Source organism: Myotis nattereri, assembly GCF_964212035.1.
Source record: "Myotis nattereri genome assembly, chromosome: X".
NCBI classification, from domain to species: Eukaryota; Metazoa; Chordata; class Mammalia; order Chiroptera; family Vespertilionidae; genus Myotis; species Myotis nattereri.
The window spans coordinates 148,665,380-148,692,666 of record NC_138078.1 but is presented as its reverse complement, the minus strand read 5'-3'; the positions used below and the strand labels follow the sequence as shown (position 1 = coordinate 148,692,666).

Below are 27,287 nucleotides of genomic sequence, written 5' to 3'. Positions count from 1 at the left end.
ATTGAAAAGACTGTGTACCCATGGACACAGATAATAATGTGGTGAAGCTCTAGGGGGGTGGGGGCAGGGTGGAGGGAGGCAAATGGGGGATGATGGGGGGAAATAGAGTCAACAATAAAAATATTTTAAAAAGAAAAGACTGAATTTTCCAGTTGTGTTGAGCATCTGTGTTTATTGGTTCACAAGCTTGTTTGGAGCCCTTTAAAATGTGTATCTCCTTCCTGATTATTTTCTTCTGCTTTCCCCAGGAGCTACTGAGTGAAGAGAGAGATTCTCCTACTGCAGTGGTTGGCAAACCACATCTCGCGAGCCACATGCGGCTCTTTGGCCCCTTGAGTGTGGCTCTTCCACAAAATACCACATGCGGGGGTGCATGTACAGTGCGATTGAAACTTCGTGGCCCATGCGCAGAAGTCGGTTTTCGGAAAGGAGACAGATGAAACAAGTATACAAGACGAGTGTGGATGGGAGAGTTGGAAGGGGTCGACCTCAGCGAACGTACCTCAATCAGACTGAGGACGTTTTTAGCAAAGGCCAGCTTAGGAGGACCCTAATTAAGTTAATAACAATGTACCTACTTATATAGTTTGAGTTTAAAAAATGTGGCTCTCAAAGGAAATTTCAATCGTTGTACTGTTGAGATTTGGCTCTGTTGACTAATGAGTTTGCCGACCACTGTCCTACTGTATTGTTGATAAGTCAGGTTTTCACAGCACCAACCAATTTGTGCTTCCTATATTTTGGAACTTTTACTATTAAATGCAGGTAAGGCTATTTTGTTGTTGAATTGATACAGCCAAATCACTTCCCCAAAAGACTGTAACATTTCCTGCTCTCACCAGCAAAATATGGATTCATGGAGGCAAATCTCCAGCAGTGGCTGTCCATGCTCTCTTTAACCTTTGCCAGTCTAAGGGCTAGTAGCATCAAACTGCTTTAATTTGCATTTCCCTAACTACTTGTGCAACTGAGGATGTTTTTCTGTTGGTTGACCATTTCGATTTTGACTTCTGCCAGTCTTCAAATCCTTTGTCCAAATTTCGTTGGAGTGATTTGTCTTTGTCTTATCAATTTGTAGACTCTCTTTGTACATCAGGGTTATTAACCCTTTCCTGCTTTGCAATAGTTCCCCCCTAACTCTTTTTGTTCTTTGCGTTTTATGTGTCCTTTGATCTGTAATTAGAAAAGTCTAAGCTTTCTTTTCTGGCTTCTGTATCTCCTGTCTTGCATGGTGTTCCTTCCCCATTCCAGGTCGTCCTAAAAAGGTAATCTTTTTTTAAGGATGAATGCAATAAATGTTCATTTTAATAAATATCACGTAGTTTACCTGTGGCCCATTAAGTGCATTTTATTTTATTTGTGTATGTGTGCATCTCACTTTATTATTTTTAAAAATTAATTTTTTTCAATTACAGCTTCCATTCAGTATTATTTTATATTAGTTTCAGGTGTATGGCATAGTGATTAGGCCATCATATACTTTACAAAGTGGTCCCCTGATATTTCCAGTCCCCACCAGGCCCCATCCATAGTTATTAAAATATGATTGACTACATTCCCTCTGCTGTACTTTACATCTCTATAACTATTTTGTAACTACCAATCTGTACTTCTCAACCCCTTCACCCTAAAAACAGTCTTAACATTTATTTCTATTTTATTGTCTTCATTTTTTTGCTGGAACTTTTAATTTACTTGGAATTTACTCTGGTATGTGGCGTGAGGTCAAGGTCAAGCTCTGTTTTTGTTGTGTCAAATAAAAACAAATCCAGATGTAGATATGAAGAGACGAATTAGAAAGGAAGACTGTTGCAATAGGGAGAAAGCTCCCATCTCAGAAATCTGCAAGCATCTCATAACCAAACAGGAAAAGGGCCTTTCTTTGATTGCCAAGATAAGGAGAAGGCAAGCTGAGATAAGCAGAATCTGTGGAGAGGCTGCACAAGCAGGGGAATGACCAGTGGGTTCTGACAGGTCAGCTCACTCTTAGGAAAAGCTGAGAAGGGGGGCCCCTTTTACATTTTTTTGTGCTTGCTCAGGCTTGGGGGAAAGCAGAGCTGAGGAGCCTGTAGGAAAGAGACAAACCTGACTGAAGTTAAGCAAACAAGCATTTTGTCCCAATTAATCAGTGTTTGTGAGGCAAATAATTGGAATTTGGAGGGTCTGTATCCAAACTTGTTGTAGGTAAGCAAGAGGGACATCTGTGGGTCCTATCTAAGTCATATACAGAAGTGAGATTCTTTGCAGTAAGCCATTTTCTGGAACACAAAGAGCAAGGAGATTTTGTAATGGTTGCAGGAGTTAGGTCAAATTCATTATCAGCCAAGACCCTTTATGGAACACATTGCCTTGCATTCACTGAATTAAATACCATTTCTGTAATATAAGGCCACAAATATGTTTCATTTCATCTGAACTCTATTGTGTCTCTGTAATCTGAATTTTCGTTCTTGCAAATGTATCTTTCCAGGAACTCTGAAGTTTAAAATTATTTTATCAAGTTTCAAAATGAATGGCCCTCCACCCCCCAACAAAAGTATTGCAATTTCGACTTGAATTGTATTGTCTATATATATAAAAGCCTAAGTGACCAAATGACTGAACAACTGGTCACTATGACGCACACTGACCACCATGCAGGAGCTGTCCCCTGGTGGTCAGTGAGCTCCCACAGGGGGAGCACCGCTCAATCAGAAGCCCTGAGCCGGGCTCATGGCTGGAGAGCACAGTGGCAGTGGCAGGAGCCTCTCCCGCTTTTGTGGCAACACTAAGATGTCTGATTGCTGGCTTAGACCTGCTCCCCATCCCCCAAGTGCTCCTGGACTGCAAGAGGGGGCAAGCCTGGCTGAGGGACCGCCCCCCCCGAGTGCACAAATTTTGTGCACCGGGCCTCTAGTATTTTATAGTCTTCTTATAAAATGTATCCTTAGATATTTATAAATTTTTGTTGTCATTGTTAAAACTTATATTTGCTAAGCCTATCTGCTTACTTAAAATGAAAGTACCCATTTTTATAAATATACTAGAGGCCCAGTGCACGAAATTCGTGCATGGGTAGGATCCCTAGGCCTGGCCAACAATTAGGGCCGATCGGGGCCTTCCAGCTGCTGGCCGGGGCCTTTCTTCATTCCACGCTGCCCCCTGGTGGTCAGCACACATCACAGCAAGTGATTGAACTCTGGGTCTTCCAGTCGAACTCCCAAGGGGACACTTTGCACATTAGCCTTTTATATATACATATAGATTTTGTATATAGCTCCTTATCAAAACTACCTACCAATTCTGGTAGCTTCTTAGTATAGTCTCTCAGGTTTTCTAATTGTACAATCATATCATTTATAGATAATATTGTCTCTTTTATCTAATATTTGATGTGATTATTTCTCCTTCTATTTTCATTGTCCTTCTATTAACTATCCCTTACAGTAGTTACTAAGTTTATGTGGCTTTTTTACACTAAGTCTACATAACAGCTTGTCTGCTAGAGGAGAGAGCACTGGAATAGGTTAGACTTTCTTGCTATAGCAAGTTTAAGTTATGTCTGACAGTTTTGGTAAAAAGAAAAGAGATTTATTCCTTATTAGTATTGCTTGCAGTTATGTGGTTATTTAAATTTAAAATTATTTAAACTAAAAAAGTTTTATTTATTTTTTTAAAAATATATTTTATTGATTTTTTACAGAGAGGAAGAGAGAGGGACAGAGAGCTAGACACATGGATGAGAGAGAAACATCCATCAGCTGCCTCCTGCACACTCCCCACTGGGGATGCGCCCGCAACTGAGGTACATGCCCTTGCCCGGAATCGAACCTGGGACCCTTGAGTCCGCAGGCCGACGCTCTATCCACTGAGCCAAACCGGTCAGGGCCTAAAAAAGTTTTAAATTAAGTTTCTTAGTCACCTAGCCACATTTCAAGTGTCCAATAGCTGTGTATGGCTAGTGGTGTAATAATTGTGAATTGTTACCCATCGCACTATTCTTTTTGACATGGTTTCTGTAAATGCTGACTCTGACTAATATGTAGCTTGTAGATAAACAACGTATTTGTATAAGAATCCTAGGAACTTATTTCAGAAACTGCAGACTCTGACCTTTAGCCTAGGAGATTTGCTGACTTTCAACCATAAAACCAGGATGACAAACACCAGACCATCCCTTGACCAGTTTTGAGACCCTTATCAGAATGGATTGTGCTGGCCTGCACGTAGAGAACTTTTAAGTCCCCTCCCCTTGATTTCTTTGTTCTGCTTTCCCTCCCCCTCCTTATAAAATCCTCTGCCTGCACTAAGGTGGGGAGATGGACTTTGGACAAGAATCCCCCATCTTCCCAAGATTCCAGCACTCGAATAAATCTCTTTCCTTTTTACCAGCATCTGTCTCACGAGTTAGGCTTTCATGAGGTCAGGCAGCCAAACCTTGGTTTCAGTTATGGTGGGTACTGTATTGGACAGCATTAAATAGAAAACATTTTCATCATTATGGAAAGTTGTATTGGACAATGCTGAGACAGAACCTTTAAAATAATGTTGGCTAATAGATATTATAGAGAGCATCCCTATCTTTTTGCCAATTTTAATGGAAATGATTTAAACATTTTACCAATTAGTGTAAAGCTTTCTGAAAAATTTTGGAATGTGGTTTTCTAAATTTTAAGTAGTTTCCTTTGATTGTTAAGTTGGGTTTTTATTATTAATATAAATGGCTACTGAATTGTATTATATACTTTTTAATATTAATTAATAGCATTATGTGGCTTTTCTCTTTTTTAAATGTTTTCATTGATTTTAGAGAGAGAGAGGAAGGAAGAGGGAGAGAGAGAAACATCAATCAGTTGCCTACCGTATACATCCTGACTGGGGATTGAACTACAACCTGGGCATGTGCCCTGACAGGGAATTGAACCATGACCTTTCAGTGCATGGGACTACACTCAGTCAGCTGAGCCACACGGGCCAGGGTTATGTGGCTTTTCTCAAGTGTTGGTGTAATAAATTATGTTTCTTAATTTCCAGCTGGTTAAGATATTTTGGTACTATTTCAATTTATTTCTGTTTTTATTGATTCTTATCAGAGAATGTGATCCTTCAAAGCCCTACATTTTTTCTCTCTCCTGAAAATTTTATTGGTCCTGAGGAAAGGGAAGAAGGCAGCCCTGCCTCCTACTGAGGGTGCCACAAGCACTCACTGTTTCCCATTGCCATTGATGGGGAGTTTCACATGTTAGGGGGCAGGAAGGGAGGCCAGAAAGCCCTTGGGCTTGGGTCAGAGGTATGCCCCGCAGGCCCAGGCAGAGAGCAGGGGGAAGGACTCCAGGCAGCAGGGGGGCAGGACCTGGCTGCCCACCATGAAAGCCTGGCCCCCCTGGTTCTGGGGCAACAGGATCTCAAAAGGCTTTAGGTGCCCTGGCGTTTCCTTCACTTAGTTCTCCTTGCCTGCTTTGTAGTTGGTATAAATGAGGGTGATGTATTTACAGTGGAGGTCCTCTACACCATCATTCACCAGGTCTACCAAGGCTGCCTTCCACTGGTCCTTCCAGGATAGCCCAAGGGAGCGATTCGGTGGTCACAAGATGGCATTGGACTGGTCCAGGGTGAGGTCTCCATCCTGGAACTTGGGGAGCGCATACAGGCAGGAGGCCTTGAGTGAGCCCAGCAGCCAGGTCTCCTTGGTCATCACCTCCTCCTTCCAGTTCTGGCCCTGGTGAGCCCTCAGCATGTCATGGCCTTATAGTGCCCTTAACCAGGGAATGTTTTTTAAGGATATAGGAGTAGAGAGTATATTGTCTGCTTGTAAGATATAAAGTTCTTTTTATGTCTATTTAATGTTGTTTATTGATTATAATTTTCATATATTTTTACCTTTGTTTTTGTTAACTTAATCCATCATATTCTGAAAGAGGTTTAATCTCAGACTATGAATTATGATTTTAAGGTTTTGTTACATTTCTATTATTACATAATGTCTTTTATTTATCTGTTGAATGCTTTTGACCTTGGATTTTAACTTGATAATTACACCATCAGACCTGCTTTTGTTCTGCTTGCATTTATCTGCTGAATCCTTACATAGGGTTCAATTTTGCCTCTTTATTTTAAACTAGAGGCCGGGTGCATGAATTTGTGCATGGGTGGAGTCCCTCTGGGTGGCCTGTGGGGATCAGGACAAAAACCACAGTCCGACACCACCTGCAGCTCCTACCTGCTGCTCCCGCTCATCCTGGCTCCACTGTGCCTGCCGCTGGCTCATGCCCAATCAGTCTCGCCAGCCGTGAGCCCTGCGTCTGGCACCCTCCCGAGGGAAGTGGCCTGTGAGATCGGGCTGAAACCAGCTCTCCGACATCCCCTTAGGGGTCCCGGATTTCAAGAGGGTGCAGGCCAGGCCGAAGGACCCCACCAGTGCATAATCAGAGCCAGGGAGGGACCATAGGAGGGCTCCAGGGCATGTCGGGCCCCACTCGTTCAGCCCTGATTGGACCCCAGCGGCAAGCTAACCTACAGGTCAGAGCATCTGCCCCCTGGTGGTCAGTGTACGTCATGGCGACTGGTCAACGGTTTGACTGTCTGCCCCCTGGTGGTTAGTGCACATCATAGCAAGCGGTTGAGCAGCCTTAGCATAGTACGCTTAAAAACACACTGCTTTTTAAAAAAATATGTTTTTATTGATTTTAGAGCACAGGTTCTCAACCTGTGGGTCGTGATCCCTTTGGGGATCAAACAACCCTTTCACAGGGGTTGCCTAAGACCATCGGAAAACACATATATATTTACATATTGTTTTTATGATGAATCACTATGCTTTAATTATGTTCAATTTGTAACAATGAAATTGGGGATCACCACAACATGAAGAACTGTATTAAAGGGCCGCAGCATAAGGAAGGTTGAGAACCACTGTTTTAGAGAGAGAGGAGGGGAGAGGGAGAGGGAGAAATATTGATGAGAGGGAGAAACATCCATAGGCTGCCTCCTGCAGGCCCCTTACTGGGGATCGGGCCCACAACCCTGGCATGTGCCCTAACCAGGGATCCAGGGATTGAACTGGAGACCTTTTGGTGCTTGGAATGATGTTCAACCAACTGAGCCACACCAGCCAGGGCCATACAGCTTTTGTTTTTAACCCAATTTTACAGTCTGTTACAGGAGAATCACTCCATTTTATTTGTTAACGATATGCTTGGTTTTGTGGCTTCCATCAAGAACTATTTCCCTTTTTCTACTTTGTTGTTTATTCCTTTTCAATGTCCTCATGTTTGTTGTTTCTGTTTATTGTCCCTCTGTTAGTAATTTGTCAGTTCGACTCTGCTTATCAGTTCGACTGGCGGTTAGCCTTCCATTAGTCATAAACATTATTCAAATTATTTCAATTGGTAGATTAAACACACATACACATACACAAGTGCGTTATTTGCATTTCTCCTAATTTCTCAGGAGAATGAACCATTTAGAATGTTTTTACTTCCTCATTCTGCCCTCACCCAAAACTTCTGTTCTTTTTGGGGCAAATTTTTAAAATTAGAAGGAATGCTGGGAATATGGTAGCAGGGGAGCAGGTTTTTTGTTTTGATTTGTTTTGTTAATTCTCTTGATTGGTCGCCTCCCTGAGTACCAGGGCCAGGGATTGAACCTGCGACTCTTGGGTGTATGGGCCAATGCTCTAACCACTTGGCAACACTGATCAGAGCATTGGAGCATTTTTAAAATCTCTTTTCATGCCAACATGCAAATAGACAGAGCAACCAGATAGCAAAATCAAAACCCATGGACAACATTCATAATGAAACTAGAGGACATAGTATACCAGTATGGTAGATTTTCTGTAGATATGGCTACAAAGAATATTTTCATTCCCATATGTGCTTGCTACTTCTCCCATCAAGATGTGGAATATATTTTTTTCATTCTTTGTGTCTGGGCCGGTTTTAAGCTCTGTTTTGTCAATAAAATGATATTCTGGGACTTCTATGCCCAGGTCTTAAGAGGTCTTGAACTGCTTTATTGAGAGGAAAACTTAGACACCTCATAGTAAAGTCCATGCTATCCTTCTGCAGAAAGAGGCCCTGGAGGATGAGGCACCATTTTTTTTTTATTTCTTTTTCTTTTCTTTTCATTATTTTAGAGTAATTAATTTAGTTTTAAAATTTATCTTTATTTTTTTAAGTATTACAGATCCCCCCGCCATTGGTCCCCTCCTCCCCACTCCTGCCTCCTCCCCAGGCCTTCACTACACTATTATCTGTGTCCATGGGTTATGCTTATATGTACTAGTATATAAATACTTTGTTTCATCCCCCCCCTTCCCTCTGAGATTCCTCTGTCTGTTGGATGCTTCCATGTCTCTGGATTTATTTTTTTCATCAGTTTATTTTGTTCATTAGATTCCACATATAAGTGAGATCATATGATATATGTCTTTCTCTGACTGGCTTATTTTACTTAGCATAATAATCTCCAGGTCCCTCCATGCTTTTTCAAAGGATAATCGATCCTTCTTTTTTACAGCTGCGTAGTACTCCATTTTGTAAATGTGCCACAGATTCTTTATCCACTCATCTACTGATGGGCACTTGAGCTGTTTCCAGATCTTAGCTATTGTAAATAAAGCTACTATGAACATAGGGGTGTATATATTCATTCTGATTCTTAGGATATATTCCTAGAAGTGGGATCACTGGGTCAAATGGCCATTCCATTTTTAATTTTTTTTTTGAGGAAACTCTAGTTTTCCATAGTTGTTGTACCAGTTTACATTCACACCAGCAGTGTACTAGGGTCCCTTTTTCTCTACATCTTAGCCAGCTAATCAACTTGTTTGTTTATTTATTGATGGTAGCCATTCTGGCAGGTGTGTGACGGTACCTCATTGTTTTAATTTGCATCTCTCGGATGCATCAAAATGAAAAGGGAATCCACTGTATAAGAGAACATATTTGCCAATGATACATCTGATAAGCAGTTAATTTACAAAATATATAAAGCATTCATACAACTTAACAAAAGGAAGACAAACAATCCAAGTAAAAGATGGGCAGAAGACCTGAATAGACACTTCTCCAAAGAGGACATACAGATGGCCAAGGACATGAAAAAATGCTCAACATCAGAAATCATCAGAGAGATGCAAGGAGGACTAAGGCCATAGCTGCCAACTAGCACCAAGGCCCCAAACTTGTGATGAAATCATCTTGGATGCTCCAATCTCATTCCAGCTGCCTCAGACATCATATGGAGAAGAAATGAGCCAGCCCCTTGAGCCCCTGCTCAAGTTCCTGACCCACAAGATTATGAGAAATAAAATGGTTATTTTAAGCCACTAAATTTTGGTGTGGGTTGTTTACATAGAAATAGCTAAAATATCTGTGAATCTTAAAATACATGTGAGGGAGGTCAAGTCACCAACAGCTATGAGAACTACATGGTATAGTTATCTGTCTAGGAAAAAGCAGAGGGAAGTAAGGGGCATTTGTCATACCTGAGAATAGGAGAATGATAAAATGCTCAACAGGGATGGCAAGCTGACTTGAATTCAGGAGCTGAAACTGAGAGGCATTTTGCTCCATCTGCGGCAAGTAAGTGCAAGGGGTCTGAAGGGCCTGAAGCAGCCCAATTCCTGTGAGCTCTTAAGACTGATTGTGCTTGGGGTCCCCAAGACCACCCTCTGGTTCAGTGATTCACTAGAAGAACTCACAGAACTTATCAAAGCTGTTAAACTAATGGTTACAGTTTATCACACACACACACACACACACACACACACACACACACACACACACGGATAGAGATTTATATCAGCAATGGAAAAGAGCACATAAGGCAGAGTCCAGGAGCAAGTTTCCAATTCTCTTCTCCCAGAGCAGTCATCTAGTCAGTGCTTAATTCCACCAGTAAGATGTGGGTCACACATGAAGTATTGCCGACCAGGGAAGCTCACCTGGTCCTTGATGTCTAGAATTTGTATTTGAGATCAGTCACATAGGCATGGCTGATCTTAGTTACTCAGTCCCTCTAAAGTTCAAGCTGATACTGCATGGCTCAGGCACCCCCTCACCCGCGCCATAAATCACAGTGTTAGAATAAACTATCTGGTGTGGCTCATGGACTCAGATAAACAAAGATAATTTTAACAGGCAGGATATTTCCAAGGGCTTTAAGGTTATCTTCCCAAGAGCTGGCAAGGCCCAAACTTTTCTTTGAAATGTGCAAGGTTTGGACACCCAGTCCTGCTGAGTTAATCCTTCACTATCCGCTAATCCACCAGGCTCTCTTCTGGGACAGGGATCTGTACTTAGGAGAAACCACTAGGGTTGAAATAAAAATTGAGCTGGTTGAGACAGTAGAAAGTAAGTGTATTCATTTCCTATGGCTGCTGTAACGAATTACTTCAAGCATGGTGGCTTTTAACAACAGCAATTTATTCTTTCATAGTTCTGGAGGCGAGATGTCTTAAATCAGTACCACTGAGCCAAAATCAAGGTGTCAGCAGAGCTGTCATCTATGTCACTTCCACTTCACCCCTGTGGTCACACTGTCTTCTCTTCTGTCTGTGTCATCTCTCTGCCTCTTTCATAGAAGAACACTTGCGATTGTATTTAGGGCCCACCTGGAAGATCCAAGATAATCTTCCTATCTCAGGATCCTTAACTTAATCACATCTACAAAGCCCCCCACTTTTTTTGTCAAATAAGATAGCTTTCACAGGTTCCAGAAGTTAACACATGAATATCTTTTGGGGAGCCACTATACAACCTACCATAGCCCACCTTCCGGTCCCCAAACATTGACATCCATCCCACATACTAAATACATTTGCCCTTCCCAGCTGGCATGGCTCAGTGGTTGAGCGTCAACCTAGGAACCAGAAGGTCATGGTTTAATTCCCAGTCAGGGCACATGCCTGAGTTGCAGGCTCGATCTCCAGTGTAGAGCATGTAGGAAGCAGCTGATTAATGATTCTCTCTCATCATTGATGTTCCAATCTCTCTCCCTCTCTCATACTTAATGAAATAAATAAAAATAAATTAAATAAAATACATTCACCTTATTCCAACACCCTCAAAAGTGTCAAAACATTATAGCATCCTCTCAAGTCCAAAATTTCATCTAAATATTGTCGGTTTGGAAGTCCCAAATCTAATTATGTAAATCAGTTATGGGTGAGATTCTAAGTATGCCATCCTAGGGCAGAATTTCTCTCCATCTGTGGACTTTGGAAAACAAGAAAACAGAAAACAAGTTATCTGTTCTCAAAACACAATGGTGGGACAGGTATAGGATAAGAGTTGTTGGCATTCCTATTCTGAAAGAGTGGAAATGGAAGGAAAAGGGAAGTCATTGTTACTGAGCCATTTTGAAATACAGCTACAAATGATCCACCCTATGGGCCCAAACCCCAATATAGGAATTATTCTTGCCTTTTTTTTTTTTTTTTTTTTTACGGTTAACACATGTTTGAAGCTGAGTAGTTCTATAACCCTGTTTTCTACCTGCAGAATTTTAAGAATCTGACGGCCTTCTTTCATTTTATCCCATATCTGTCCCTTTTCATCCAAGTTGGCAGTACTTCTACTGGTATAACATTCTCAAAAACCTTGCAACCTCCGGCATATGTCACAGAAACTTCAACCATTGGACAAGAAGATCCTCCATAGATCTTTTCTCATTAATCCCATCTGTATTCCTGGCTTCTGCTCTGAAGTTTGAGGGATCCATAAATCACATGCCTAATCTCTTCAGTACTAGCAAAAGGTTGTCTGGTCACACCGTTGGCCTTCTCTGCAGAGCATACTTTCCTAGCATTGACTATCCTAATTTTAGCACCTTTTGCAATCTGTACAGGCTGAGAATTTCCCCAATCATCAAATCCTGGTTCCTCTTTGCGTAATAATTCTTCCTTCCGTTTATCTCTTTCTTTTCATATTTTTACTATAAGCAGCAAGTAGAAACCAGACTGCTTCTTCAACAATTTGCTTGGAAATCAACTCAACTATTCAAATTCATTGCTTATAAATTCTGTTTTCCACATAACTGTAGGGCACAATTAAGCTAAATTTTCTGTCACTGTATGACAAAGATGACCTTTCCTCCAGTTTCTAATAATATATTCCACATTTCTTTTTGAGCCCTCATAAACAGGCCTTTCAACGTTTATATTTGTACCAACATTCTGTTTATGATGATAAACGCATCCTCTGAGACAATATAGGGTTTTCTACGTTGTTCCTGGCCTCTTTTGAGCCTTCACCAACAGTTCCTTCAGCATGTGCATTTCGAAGAACAGTCTGTTTTAGACAATCTAGGCTTTTTCTGTGGTGCTCCTCAACATTCTTCCAGCTTCCACCTATTATCCAATTACCTTAGTCCAAAGTGATTCCTATATTTTTAGGTATTTGTTACAGCAGACCCCACTTTTGGTATAAACTCTGTATTAGTTTCCTATTTCTGCTGTCATAAATGACCATAAACTTGGTGGCTGAAAACAATCGAAATTTATCCTCTCACAGATCTGGAGGCCAGAAATTCAAAATCAGAATCACTGGGCCAAAAATCAAAGTGTTGGCAAGGCCATGCTTCCTCTGGAAGCTTTAAGGGAGAATCCATGCCTTGCCTCTTCTGACTTTTGGTGGCTGTTGTTATTCCTTGGCTTATGGCCACATCACTCCAATATCTTTCCCTGTAGTCATATCTCTTTCTCCTCTTCTATTTGTGTGATCTCTCTTTGCTTCCTTATTATAAAGATACTTGTTACTGTATGTAGTTAAGGCCTGCATAGAAAATCCAGGATAATCTCTTCATCTCAAAATCCTTAATCAAATCTGCAAAGTCTTTTATTTATTTATTTTTTTCCATTAGGTAACATTCACAGGTTTCCAGGGTTAGGACATGGATCTCCCCTAGGAAGCCATTATTTAGCCTACTTCAATAAGGAAAGAGAATGTCCACATCGAAGTGGAGAAATAGAGCCAAGAAATCTCAGAACCAAGTTGCCATAATTTTTAGCAAAAACAACAGAAGAGGGAGCTCTGACATTTGAGAAACTACCCCGGACCCCACCTCCTTCCAAAAGTTAAGGAAAGCTAATTTCATATAAAGAAGAGCAACAAAAATGTACTGAGGGCAACCCCATACAATATTGCTATAAGAATAAAAGCTTAAGGGGTAGAATACCATCCTAAGAGGCAATGAAAGCATGCCAGAAACATATCCTCACCAAAGAAATAAAAACTATAATTAGCTAATGCAACAAGCTAAAAAAATTAAGAAAATGATGCAAGACAACAAAAGAACAGCATAAATAAGAACAAGAAAATTTCAGGAGTTATTTGACACATCTCAGAAAATATTTGGAAATAAAAGAAACATCTTTCAGAATAAATGACAAGGAACAAAAAGCAAATAAGTACAATACATGATGGCTTAAGAGAAATAGAAGGCAAAGAAGAGGAAACTTTAAAAAAAGGAAATAAAGAAAAATATTTGAAAGCAAATGACAAATATCAAAGTTTTTTTTAAAAAAAGTATCCAATTAATACATCATAAGAGTTCCTCGATAAAGAAAAGCAGACCAAAGGAAAAAACAAATACTAAAAACTATAATTCAAGAAAACTTCCTGCAATAATAAACAATTTGAAACTATATACTGAGAGAGCACACCAGACTTCATCTGCTCCTGGCCAAGATGCAGTCACAGGGACCAGATTTACCCTTCCACCTGAAACAACTAAAATAATGATAAAATATATGAAACAATGGTCTTCAAAATGTTGGCCATCAGGCAAGGAAGAACAGTGATCCTTGAGAAAGGGGAAACAAACAAAATATAAAAGAAAGGGGAAATAAATGAAGTGAGTCCTGCTAATGCCTCAGCTTGGATAGTTTCCAGTCACAGTGCTGAGAGAGGGAATCCAAGCAGAGCCCAGCGCTCTTCCTGGGTTCAGGAGATGGATCTGAGAATCCAAGGAGCCCAAGGACTCCATTGGAATGGAAAGAGCTCCAGAAACCTGAAGAGGGTCCCTCTTGAGCCCTCAACTGAGTATTCCTCGGCTCATGCATGTAAGGAAACTATTCAAGGCTAAGCAAAGAACCACCAGAAAGGATTAGAGGGAGTTCACACAGGGCTGATAATAGTTTCTGATCTTACCAGGTATGGTGGAAAACCTCAGAATTCACAGGGAACTGAGAAGAGTACTTAGAAGGCCAGTAATAGGGGTAAATTAGCCCTGGACTAGATGATGCCCTGGTCCTGCCTAATAAAGCTGAAAAGCAAGACCTGAAAGAATCAAATTGTTCCCAGCTAAATTCACTGTGCCCCAGAATAAAGCTTCTGTTCTCATTTATAGGAATGCAAAAATATCCACCCCCAAGCAAGATAAAATTCACAATGTCTGTCATCCAGTAAAAAATAACCAGGCATGCAATGAACCAGGAAAATATGACATATCATTTGGAGAAAAAAAATTCAAATAGACTCAGAAATGGTACATATTATGAATAGTGAAGAACACTAAAGCAATCATTAAAACTTTATTTTAAATGTAAAAAAAAACCTAACTTAAGCATATTGACTAGAGACATGGAAGATGTTTAAAAGCCCAAATAGACCTTTTAGAGATGAAAACTATAATATGAAATTAAAAAATGCATGAATGGGATTAATAGAAGATTAGACATGGCAGAAGAAAAGATTAGTGAATTTGAAGGCATAGTAATAGGCACTATCCAAACTAAAATGTAGAAGAAAAAAATACTTTAAAAATGAATAGAGTATCAGTTCTGGGATAAATTCAAGACGTAATTGGTATCCCTGGGGGGCGGGGGTAGGTGGTGGTGGGGCAGGAGGGGTAGAAGAGATCTTTGAAAGATCACACTGTGTACCTGACAATATTTACCCAGAATGATCACCACCAAGTCATATTCTTATAAATTACTGGACTTTAAAGATGAAGAAAAAATATTTTGAGCATGTAGAAAATAAGAGCAAGTGATCTATAAGGATAAGAAAATTAGATCATCATCAGACTATTTTTAGAGAAAGAGGAACGGAGAGGGAGAGAGAGAGAGAGAGAGAGAGAGAGAGAGAGAGAGAGAGAGAGAGAGAGAGAGGCATTGATGTGAAAGAAGCACATCAATCAGCTGCCTCCCATACATGCCCTAACTGGGGATCAAATTTGTGACCTTGTGCATGGGACACAGAACGATACTCCAACCAACTGAATCACACTAACCAGGGCTGATAGCAACCATTTATGCCAGAATAAAGTAAAGTAACATTTAAGATACACAAGGAAAGAAAGAGTGAGCTAAGAAATTTACACCAAAAAAATTGTCTTTCAACTATAAAGGACATGGACAAAATGTTATCAACATGGAAGAACTGAAGAAATATTGTCCTCAGAAGTCCTTCCAAAGGAATCTATCAAAGAACAAGCTTCAGCAAGGCTGGTGTAGCTCAGTGAATTGACTTTATCCCATGCACCACAAGGTTGCTGATTGGCCTGGTCAGTGTGGCTCAGTGTTTGAGCATCAACCTATGAAGTAGGAGGTCTCAGTTCATTCCCATTAGGGCACATGCCCAGGTTGTGGGCTTGGTCCCCAGTGGAGAGCATGCTTGAGGCAGCTGATCAATGATTCTCTTTCATCATTGATGTTTCTATCTCTCTCTCCCTCTCCCTTCCTCTCTGAAAGCAATTAAAATATATTTTTTAAAAATCAAGAGGTTGCTGGTTGATTCCCAGCTAGGGCACATGCCCAGGTTGTGGGCTTGATCCCCAGTAGCGGGTGTGCAAGAGGCAGCTGATTGATGTTTCTCTATCATTGATGTTTGTCTTTCTCCCTCTCCCTTCCCCTCGCTCTAAAAAAATCAATAAAACATATTTTTAAAAAGAACAAGCTTCAGAAAAACAAAACGACCAGAGAGTTTTTGACCTAAGGGCTGGTGGTGAGCACTGAACTAAGAAGACTAATGACAGTTCAAAGTGAGAGTTTAGTATGCAAGGATTCAGGTAACAGATATAGACCAATCATGAAAAAATTGGGAGAGAATGTGGAGAATATGTCTACATTCTACATTTTAATACTATTCTTAGTAATTATACCAGCAGTGGTGGTAGTATTAGTATTGCTATTCTGAGACTGAATGATGTGAGTTCCCAGAAAGCGGTTAACACAGCAGGCCTGAGACTGCTATCCTTCTAAAGGCCTGCTCACAAAGTTTGCCCTTGGCTAGAGTCTGGGAACTTGATTTCAGGATGGTTCCCACCATTCCCTACCTGATAAGGTGGTTCACTGTGCAAACAGTGTGTTTTATGCCAAACATCTGCTTCCTTCTGGGGATCTGGAATATTGGTATGTGCTCAGCAGAGGGTGCCTAATGACTAAATCCCAATAAAAACCAAGGGCACTGAGTAATAGACTTCTCTGTAAGAAATAACACACATGGGTTGCTGCATTTCCGTTGCTGGGGCAACAGCATGCTCTGTGTGACCCCTGGTGGGAGGAAGAGACAGCATAAGGAAGCCTGTGCATGGCATCTTCCTGAGTCTTTTTCCCTTGCTGATTCTATGGCATATCCGTTCTCTGTTATAACCTTTGCTATAAATACAACTATATCCTGAGTCCTCTGAGTCCTTATAGTGAATCACTGGATATGGTGGCAGTGGTGGGACTCAATAAAACAACCCTGACTCACTGAAATGTGGCTACAGCATTACTCAAGAAAAGGAAAGAAGCAATGATGGAAGGTGACAAAATCCTGGGGTCTGAGTGGCTATGAAGTTACCAATAGTGTTAAACAGCAACTGAGCTGTCATCTCTTGTGAAAGGTAACAGTTAAATCCAACCACAGGCTGGTGGCCTCGCTGCATCTCCTGGCTGCTCTTAGCTGTGCTGGCTACAGGGAGGAAAGAGTAGCTCAGCTCATGGCTTTAGTTTTTGTTTTCTCCTCTAAGTGGGAGGAGAAAGGGCCCAAATAGTCCCCCCAGGGCTGGAGCAAGTGTTTAGGTAAACCGTAGGGGGGAGGGTTAAAAAAAGAAAACGAAAAAACAACCTGACTGGCAGGCTGGTGTGATTCAGTGCAGGAGGCAGCAGATAGATGATTCTCATCATTATTGTTTCTCTCTCTCTCCCTCTCCCTTCCTCTCTGAAATCAATAAACATTAAAACAAATTAAAAAAACATTCTAGCCTTTTCTTCAGCTTAGCAGCGGCCTCAGCTCAGGGATAGCCCCTCCTGACTTTGCAGCTTGATCTGCTGTTTTCTGTAACGTTAACCCTGTATGTGCTGCTTTTAAGACTAGGGGATTTGAGGGGGGAAAGAGGTGTGTTTTGTAACAGGCTTTGTATTTTATGACTATCACACCTGAGTGTATCATCAACATTGATGTAAAATTTTATACTCGCTATTTCATCCGTGCGAGACATAGATCATCCTGACAGGGAAAGCTGCAAAGAGGGAAAAAGTGTACATGCATCAAAGCTCCCTTGCTTTTTGCTGCCCGTGGGCAGATTGCAATTTCAACTCTGGGAAAAGAACAAGACCCCATTACGAATTTTTATTATTTTATTTTTGCCTGTTGGAGCCTCTGGAAAAAGGGGGACATGATGAAAAGAGAGTCAATCTGCAGGTAAAAAAAATGGCACTTTGGGAGGTCTGAACCCAGTGTGCTAATGTGTAATTGTTGAAATGAGGTGGTTGGCAGTAGAAGCTGCTGGTTTTCCAGCCACATACACATAGTTTTGAGTGCGTCTGTTCAGATGATAAAATTGACAAGAAGGGCTTTTAGGAAAGCCTTTCTTATCACCTGGGCTGAGAATACAGCTGTCTGGCCCTTCCTTGTCTCAACTTTGCTGGTACTGGGGGGGAAAAGCCACTGGCTTTTTAAAAAATTGTATTTTTTCAATTATATTTTACATTCAATATTATTTTATATTAGTTTCAGGTGTAGTGGTTAGACAATCGCATACTTTACAAACTGGTCCCCCTGATATTTCAAGTACTCACCTGGCATTGTACACAGTTATTACAATATTATTGGCTTTTTAAAAGATCCCGGATTCACAGGTTCTAATTGCCAGGGCCTGACCGGAAGCTGAAACCTGACACTCTTCTGCAGCTGTTTGCAGTCTCACTGTGAGCTGTGCTCAGCTGAAATGAAAGAGCATCTATCTCAAAAAACAGGACTCAGATTCTGGAATGGTTGTCTCCTTAAGACAGCTTCCACAGGACCACAAACTACGAAAATATCACGGATGATGAGTGAATATGACATTTGAATATCATACAAATGCCTACAGGAAAGGGCTTGTATAGTTGAGGTGCTGATTGTCTTTGTATTTCTGACACAGAGACTAATTGTGGCTACTGAATTGAAATCCGCAAGTTAACCAGAGGCTAACTTGTGGTTACTGTTGAACGCTGCAAGCTAGGGAAAGACATCACAGGGAGTGGCCACTTCACCTACTCCCCACTGGTCAGACTCCCCACCCTTTCTTGGAGATGACACTGCTGTTGACTTGCTATGGTCAACTTTTCAGGTTACTTGCAGTTTGTACCAATGACCTGATAGCCTGACTCTACTTCCTTCACCTCCCTCTTGCTAGACACCCTTGTGCAAGACATTTGATTATTAAATGCAGCCGTCCCCAGCAAGGGATTCATTTTTTTCTAGGCTGCTCACTGAGGAAATGATTAGGACCAAAGGAATGGGAGGTTATGTAAACCCATTTTGAAAAAAAAAAAAAGGAAAGTTCAGGATTCTTCCTCATCAATTCTTGATTATGATGTGTCTTTCTGGTTACATTGTATAAAAATGTTTTGCTGGGAAAATGTTTCTTTTCTTCTTGCATACAACCCTTCCAGACAAAAAGTTTGGAGGATAATAAAATGGTTGGGAAATGTGAGGTTGTGATCACTGAGTGAGACACACCAATGTTGTAACCATGGAGAAATAATCCTATATAATAAAATCCTAATATGCTAAGTGACTGGTCAGCTGTTCAACCAATCAAAGTGTAATATGCTAATGATATGCTAAGGCCGCTCAACCGCTGGTTATGATGTGCACTGACCAACAGGGGGCAGACACTCTGACCAGTAGGTTAGCTTGCTGGTGGGGTCTGGCCAATAGGGACTGAGTGAGAGGGGCCGGACACCCCCTAGAGCCCTCCCGCAGTCCCTCCCTGGCTGGCCAATCTCCCATGTCTCTCCCCAGCTCCAATCGTGCACCAGTGGGGTCCCTCAGCCTGGCCTGCACCCTCTTGCAATCTGGGACCCCTCGGGGGATGTGGGAGAGCTGTTTTGGCTCGATCCTGCAGGCCAAGCCGAGGGACCCCACCGGTGCATGAATTCGTGCACCAGGCCTCTAGTAATAATAATAATAATAATAATAATAATAATAATAATAATAAAGCCTGGGGAGGTGCCAGGAAGTAGAGAAGGCATTAATGATCTTTGTTTTTCTGAACTGCTCCTGGAAGCTTTCCCCTTTTCCTGAAGAAAAAAAAAAGCCTGATGGTATTTCATTTCCAAGCTGCTGTGAGTACCTTGAATTCAAATTGACTGTAGATCACACCTGATAGGCAGCAGGGGTGGCACCATCCGCTGCACTTTCCATGCAGAGCACCTCCAGGTGTCCACACACATGATAGAAATGATGGAAGCAAAACTGAAGGAAACTGGATGCTTTCAGGCAGTCCCTCTGAAACCAAGGACTAAACAATTACTTGGTTGGACTAGGCAGGAGGCTCCATAGTGAGAGGCGACACTGGGGGCCCTGTTAACCCCTACTGCCTGGCTAATGTCTGTTTTGCTCTGGGTACCCTAACAAGTATTAGACATCCTCTATTTCCAGGGGTGCCATGTGTGCCCTCTGGGACTTCACTTCCTGTGTGTGTGCCCTGACTATCCCAACACTGCCTCAGCCTAATGGCTTTCCAGTCAGCTTCCACTTACTGACCAGAGTACACTGTGCCTGAATGGCTGCCATGGGCCAGGTAAAAGGGGGCTAATATAGAAATTTAAGGAGGAAGGTACTTGACTTTCTAAGATAAAGCTTTGTGGTTAATGGGATTTGTTTGAACTGGTGAAATCTTGGACCCCTGTAGGTTATAACTGAGAATAATACTGCAGGTAGCTCTCACCTGATGCAAGGGATCCAACTGATCATTGTGTTGTAAAAGTTGCCTTATCCAAGGTCCAAGGGGTCAACTATCCAGAAATGGGTTAACAAAGCCTGCTATCCTTTGAAAGGTTGGCCCTTGGCTGGAAACTTGCATTTGGGAAGTGTTTCTACTATTCCTTAACTGGTAAGGATGGCTCATTGTGCTCAGACTTTGTGCAAACAGTGTGGTTTATGCTTATCATCTGCTTTCATTCTAAGAGTCTGCAATTTTGGTACATGCTAGGCAGAGTGTCTAATGACCAGCCCCCAACAAAAACCTTGGGCACTGAGTCTCTAATGGCTTCCTTGGGCGAAAACATCACACGTGCGTTGCTGCATTTTTGTTGCTAGGAAACAGCCAGTTCTGCCTGACTCATTGTGGAAGGGAGACAACATAAGGAAGCCTGAGCATGGCATCCTTCAAACTCTGCCGTGTCTTTTTCCATTGCTGATTCTGTTGCATATCTGCTTGCTATAATAAAACTTAGCTGTGAATACAAATGTCAGTGGCGCTGGGAATCAGCAAGACCTGGTTCATGTCTCCCAGAGGAAAGAGTTCAACACACGGGGAAATTGCAGCAAGCAGCAAAGCTTTATTCAAGCGAAAGTACATCAAGCAAAGCTGGAGTGCCCCATTGGGTCTAAGTCCTGGCTTTTGACTTATTCTTGCCCCTCCCATGCTTTGTACTAATCTCCTGCACCATTCAGCCTTTGATGGCTGTTTTAGTTTTCTATTCATCCTTTCCCTTGTTTACCTAAGCACGGTTTTTTGGTCCGTTTGTCCTTTCTCTGCCCTGCTCATATCTATCTAACTACCTACTCTAACATTTCCCCCCTCAAGAGTTATGAGACCCAATTCATTGGGAGATCATGGACGTAGACAATCATCTGGCTACTTCCTGCTGACAAATGGGCGAAGTTGGGGATTGGGTCTCATTCTCTTGCTGTCTGTCAAGGCAGAGGGTAGGTTTCTCAGAATCAGAATCTTTGGCCAGCTTGATCAAGGGGTTGAGTTGTCTCTGCGTATGTGTATGCGGGGGCGGGTTGAAAACCCTGATGAAGCATCATTTACAGGTGCACTAGTTGTAACCTGGAAGAGACAAATTTTACAAGTAGGTTAAACAAACAAGGACCAAACAGTGTTATCACTAATATGATGAGGAGAGAGATTAAAAGACTTTCAAAGAGAGACCATAACCAATATTTCCAGTTCCAAGTAAGCGCAGTCACCATACTGGGCAAAAGTTGGGTTTCTCTGAGGCCTTTTAACCAGGTTGCATGATTTGGAATTTCACATACTCTTGTTTCTACTTTAGCAGAATTATTGATGTTGGTATAGCATGCAGTATTTTGAATAGCGCAAACTCCTCATTCTGCAGCTAAGAGATAGTCTAGGGCAGTGGCCGGCAAACTCATTAGTCAACAGAACCAAATATCAACAGTACGACGATTGAAATTTCTTTTGAGAGCCAAATTTTTTGAACTTAAACTATATAGGTAGGTACATTGTTATTAACTTAATTAGGGTACTCCTAAGGCTTAGGAAGAGCCACACTCAAGGGGCCAAAGAGCCGCATGTGGCTCGCGAGCCGAAGTTTGCTGACCACGGGTCTAGAGTAATACGATTGTCTAAGATTTTATTGGCTAATGAGTTGAGGGACTGTTGTAATTCATGGAGGGCTTTTATGATTTTCCATTGTAAAACTGAGGGTACATAAAGGAGTCCCTCTAATTGGAACCATCCTGTTGGCCCCTTGGTGTACTGTGTTGGGATGTCCATTGTATTTCTTCTTGGGTATATTTAGGGGTTGGTAGTTCTGTAGGTAAGAGTGGAATTAGTGCTCCCAAGAATATATCTTCAGAGGTGGCGGCTACTTTTGCAACTTTATCAGGTATTTGTTTCCTTGTGTTATTTTGATGTCCCTTGCAGTATATAAGTCTTAATAGCGTGCTGTATTCCTTTTTCCTCTGAGGGGGAGTAAATGAGTAAATCATCTATATATTGTAGGAGCTTTCTGCCCCATTTCAAGAATTAGGTCCCTGTGATCTTTGGCTAGTGCCTACCCAAATAAATGAGGGCTATCCCTAAAGCCCTGGGGCAGTACAGTCCAGTTTAGTAGTTGGCTTGTATTGTCCTCCTTGGTCCATTCAAAGGCAAGTAAGCATTGAGAGCAGGGGCTCAAAGGAATGCAAAAGAAAGCATCCTTGAGACTGAAAACCATTGGATCTGAGAAGGTATTTCTCCTAGGATAGTATAAGGGTTGGGAACTATAGGGTGGATTGGGACAGCAGCCTCCTTTATAATTTGTAGATCATGCACTAATCTCTAGTCTCCATTTTATTTTATTTTTAACAGGGAGGATAAGAGTATTTATTGCAGGGCAAATTAATAGAAATTAATAGCCCATATTTCAGGAATTTAATAATTATTATTTGAAGTCCTTTTCTGGCCTCTGGCTTTATAGGATATTGCTTCCTATGGAGAAAGTTTGTGGGATTTTTTAGTTTTATTTTTATACGTATTGTTGTCTTAGCCCTTCGGGGTATTCCATCAGTCCAAATTTATGGAATGATCTATAATTTCCTCAGTTTCAAGGACCCGTTCAGAGAAAAAGATATTGGCTTGGTGTTGAATTTTTGTGCCCCTAGTTTACTGAGGGTGTGCTTCCCTAAAAGGAGGATAGGACATTCTGACATCACCAGGAATGGATGGGGAAAGGCTGTTTGATCCCAAAGGTAACACAGGGGAGGAGTAAATCTGATAGAGGGTTTTCCACTAACCCCAATTACTTGGCAGGAGTCGGAAGGTAGAGGTCCAGAGAGTAGGCAGCTCCCATTTCTACTTTCCACATCTGGGGTGACCCTTGGCTCCGTCCCATTCAAGTGGATGTTCTTGTTGGGAACTGGCTCGAGTAGAGGGCCTTCTCAGTCAAGGGTCATGAGTGGTTCCGGCCCACGTCCCCTTCGGGACCCAGGACAGCCACAGACCCAATGATCAGGCTCCTTACACTTGGGACAAGGTGCTTTTGGCTTCACCTCCAATGGCCAGGTTTCCCACAGCGATGGTGGTTTCCAACAGGAGCCTTTGGGTTTCCCCCGTTCTGAGAAGGCTGGGCCTGAGGGCAGAGAGTAGCTGAGCCTGCCTTTTGTCTTTGGCTTTTGTTTCTCTTTGTTCTTTTCTTCCTCCTCTATTTCTTTATTATAGTGAACTGAGGATGCTGCCTTTGGGATCTCAGCCATCAGTGTCCCTGGACCTAAGGCTAGTTTTTGTAATTTGTACCAGATGTCTGGGGTCGCCTAAGTTAGGAAGTGATATTTTAAAATCAATTGTCCCTCAGGTGAGTTGGGATCTATGTTGGTATGTTTACGAAGGGTCTCTTTAAATATTTCTTTTAAAAAGGCAGAAGGGTTTTCTTGGGGCCCTTGGTCAGTGGTTGAAAGTTTATTATCATTTTAGTTGTGCTTTCAATTTTTTCATTCCTTCTATTAAGCAATGTAAAAAGTGATCTCTAAGAGCCCTGTCTTGTTGGTTGTTATAGCTCCAGTGGGGGGTCTGGCTTTGGGACTGCAACAGCTCCTACAGGGTATATTTGAAGCTGAGTTAGGTGGGTGTCATCTCCAAATATTTGAGCTGCTTCAGTTACTTCAGCTCGCTGCTCTGGTACGACAGTTTGCCCCATGATCCCTGAAATAGTTTTCCACGCAAAGTCAAAGGTAGGGGTTAGTTTAAGGAAATTGTCATGTATTTTTTGGAATCATCTGAAATTGTTCCAAGGTCTGATCTTACCTGCCTGTGATCCTGAATGGAGAATGGGCCCTGGACCCATGCAGGACCAGAGGATCTGGTAACCTCTTGTAATGGATACAGACTAGGGGTTGTGGGTCTTATGTGAAGGGCACAGGATCATTAGTAGGGCATTCAGGGACTGTAGCCAAGGTCCCTGGTGCCAGTTGGAGTTTTGGGGATTAGGGTGCCTATAGTTTTAGGCTGGGGCATCTGACTAATAACTGCTATAACATCTGGATCTAATTTGCAAGAGCTGCAGTGCTTAGGATTGTCTCTGAGGGCCATAAAGGCTTGTATGTATAGGGTCTCAGTCCATTTCCATTGCTGGTGACAAAACAGGTCTCATTGAATAATAGTATTATAATTTATGCTTCCATATGGGGCCAGACCTCTTGGTCATGTAATTTATATTGTGGCCAGGCTGTATTACAGAAGAAGATTAATCTTTTCTTTCTGAGAGTTTGGGGGTCATATGTATCCTAATTCTTGATAATACATCCCAGTGGTGAGTCCTGTGGTATGGAGGTGGTATTGCCCATCTGGAAAATAGAAAAGAGAGGTCTGGGCTGGAGAGGAGAGTGTGAACAGGCCAGCGTGTCCTGTGACCTTGTTCAAATGAATAGAAAGTATGGACAGGCTTGGGCATCCCCTTTGCCAAGTTCTCTCTGTAGAGTATTTCTAGACCTCTTTAGAAATTCTCTTAAATGCTTGGCCAAAGCTTCCCTAGTGACTCCAACATTTCCAGGTTGTGGATTTTTTGAGCCATATATTTTCATCTATCTTTTCGATCCCTTCCTATCCCTCGGGATAGTGTTCTTAGGAGTTGAAGTCCTGCTATCTCTTGAAGCATGAGTACCTTGTAGCGTCTTATGATTAGTCTGTGAAAAATATACTTGTAATATGTGATCCACTCTAATAAGTCATTTGAGTTTAGGTGTTTTCCTGATGAGGCTATCTCCGTGTCAATAGGGCGTAATATTGGACAAACCAAATGTTTAAGCAGACAGGGGAGTCCATTCTTGATAAAGAAGGCCCGTGGGATGCGCTCATCTTTCCAGTGGCTGCCCCGACAGAGACAGCAAAAGTGCTGGCGGCAGTTAAGGTCTGAAATGTCTAGATATTTAATAAGGAGTATTCTTGAGTCCCAAGAGGAGCACAGTAGAGCTACAAGTTGACTGAAAAGGGAACCCTGCTGCCAATGAACCGCAGCTTGAACGTGGGAGATGTCAGGCCTGACGGGATATAAGTAGCTGAATCGAAGTAAGCGAGAAAAATCTCGCAGGGGCTGATAATAAATGGAGCTCTGGAGACTCTTCAAGGAGCGGTGAAACAGAAAATAAATAAGAAAAGCGTTCATCACAGAATCAGGCCAGTGCTCTCTCCTGATGTGGTGCAGCAAGCAAGGAAAATGAGGAACTCTATCCTTCGTCTGAGCCACTAGACGCCTTAAGGAATAGTTGTGACCCGCCCTTCCGCATATACAGCAGGCACCTCGCCGGCACTTCAAACACAGTTGCGAGGACAGGGAGGCAAAAGAAAGAATACCGGATGGGTAAATAAGATTCAGGAGGTAAAACGTGGAAGTTTCTGAAAGAAGATGCGTAGGGGCAGACGGCGGGGTTGATAATCTGAACCCGGGCATCATGGACTAATAGATCTGTTGAGCTTCAGCAAAGTTCTCCCGGAGTGTGCTGCGTATGGGAAAGGCTGCCAGGAGCAGTGACCCCGCGGCCGGCTGGCTACCCCTGCTCCTTCTAGTGTCTAAGACAGCGGGAGGGGACTCCAAATGCCAGCTGGCCAACCCTTACATGCGCTTCCCGGATGAGTCCAATGTTAATTACAGGTGATCTTTCCTTCCCCGAAGAAATGTTTGCTCAAGCTCAGAGACTGGGCCTCACCAATTATTAGGAGCCGGTTAAAGTGCCAAAGCAAACGCAAGCCTTAGCGGGTTTGGCTCATTGGATTGAGCATAGATAGGCCTGCGGACTGACGGGTCCTCCTTTCCACTCTTTCTAAAAATCAAAGAAAAAATATCCTGGGGTGAGGATTAACAAGAACAACAAAAAAAAGCGAAAGTCAGAATGTCTTTCTCTCCAAATTAATTGCCTGGGGCTTGGGTCAGTATTGAGATGCTATCAGCCTTTTTTCTAGCGGGTGGGTGGTGGGTTTTGTGCCCCGGGCTGAGCACTACCTTACCTTCCACGGGAGCCTCCAAGTGGCACCCGCCCTTGCGGCATTTAACTGGGTGACCGGTGTCCAGGAGAGTGCGGCTTAGAGAGAGAGGGTGGGAGAGGGGGAGAGAGGGAACGCAAAGCCTCTAGCCCAAGGGAGGGCGAGGCTAGATGCTTACCATTTGGGGGCTTTCTGGAACCGGCTCCGGGCTGGCGGTTAGAGCTGTCAGCGGCGCTGGGGATCAGCAAGACCAGGTTCTCGTCTCCAGGAGGAAGGATTTCAACTCGAGAGACGGGGAAATTGGAGAGAGCATCAAAGCTGTATTCAAGTACATCCGGGGGTCTAAATCCTGGCCTTTGTTTTATTCTTGCCCCTCCCACGCTTTATGCTAATCTCCCTGCACCATTCGTCCTTTAGCTGGCAGGCTCCCTAGAATTTCGTGGGTCTGCTTAACTGGTGGGCTTCTTAGAATGTCGTGTGTCTGCAGATGTCCTTTTGGTGCTAGGAGTCATTTTTACTGCATTTCTTTTCCCTGTCTTCGTCTAATTTTGATGGCTGTTTTAGTTTTCTATTCTCCCTTTCCCTTGTTTACTTGAGCATGGGTTTTGTTTTGTTTTTTTTGTCAGTTTGTCCTTTATCTCCTCTGCTCATATCTATCTACCTACTCTAACACAAATATATGCTCAATCACTCCTAGTGAGTCACCGGATGTGAGGTAGTCTTGGGCACCCCTAACACAGTGGTATAAACTAAATGAATAATTATGAGATATTCTAATTTTATCATCCCCTATTATCTTCAAGGACCTGTATTTTTTGGTGTGGAAGAAAGGAAACACAGATATAATCTAGAATAAGTTGACTAAAAAACAACCTATACTCCTGAATTTGAATTGCAAGTAGTATGCTCTCATAAGGTGGTTTATTTTTTTAATAAAAAGAATGTGTACTATGCCACTATGAAAAATAAGGAACTTTTACCATTTGCAACAGCATGGATGGAACTGGAGAGCATTATGCTAAGTGAAATTAGCCAGTCAGAGAAAGATAAATATCATATGATCTCACTCATTTGTGGGATATAATGATCAACATAATCTGATGAACAAGAATAGATTCAGAGACGAATGGCAGGGGAGAGGTGGGGAGGTGGGTTAGAGAGCAACCAAAGGACTTGTA

At 42.2% G+C, this 27,287-nt stretch overlaps 1 protein-coding gene, 1 long non-coding RNA gene and 1 pseudogene across 5 annotated transcripts in view; 1 reads left to right on the top strand and 2 right to left on the bottom strand.

Annotated features, from left to right (window-relative positions):
- Nucleotides 1-1,332, top strand: part of LOC308512120 (zinc finger protein 157-like) — a 41,261-nt gene extending 39,929 nt beyond the window's left edge. The window contains exon 5 of one of the 2 annotated variants that reach the window (XM_081081930.1): nucleotides 249-1,332. In XM_081081930.1, the coding sequence (XP_080938056.1) occupies nucleotides 249-440 (192 nt within the window). In that variant the 3' untranslated portion in view covers nucleotides 441-1,332. The remainder of the gene's footprint in view (nucleotides 1-248) is intronic. The other variant, XM_081081931.1, reaches the window with a different exon arrangement.
- LOC308512121 overlaps nucleotides 1-26,798 on the bottom strand; it is a 43,521-nt gene extending 16,723 nt beyond the window's left edge. Inside the window, exons 1-2 of one of the 2 annotated variants that reach the window (XR_013995466.1) lie at nucleotides 26,288-26,794; nucleotides 20,724-21,240 (exon numbers count right to left, since the gene is read on the bottom strand). This is a non-coding gene — a long non-coding RNA (uncharacterized lncRNA). Of the gene's footprint in view, nucleotides 1-20,723; nucleotides 21,241-26,287 lie in introns of those variants that run through there. The other variant, XR_013995465.1, reaches the window with a different exon arrangement.
- LOC308512117 (glutathione S-transferase P-like) lies at nucleotides 5,183-5,716 on the bottom strand (annotated as a pseudogene). The gene has a single exon. The product of its transcript is annotated as a glutathione S-transferase P-like (transcript).
- Nucleotides 26,799-27,287: the final 489 nt, after the last annotated feature.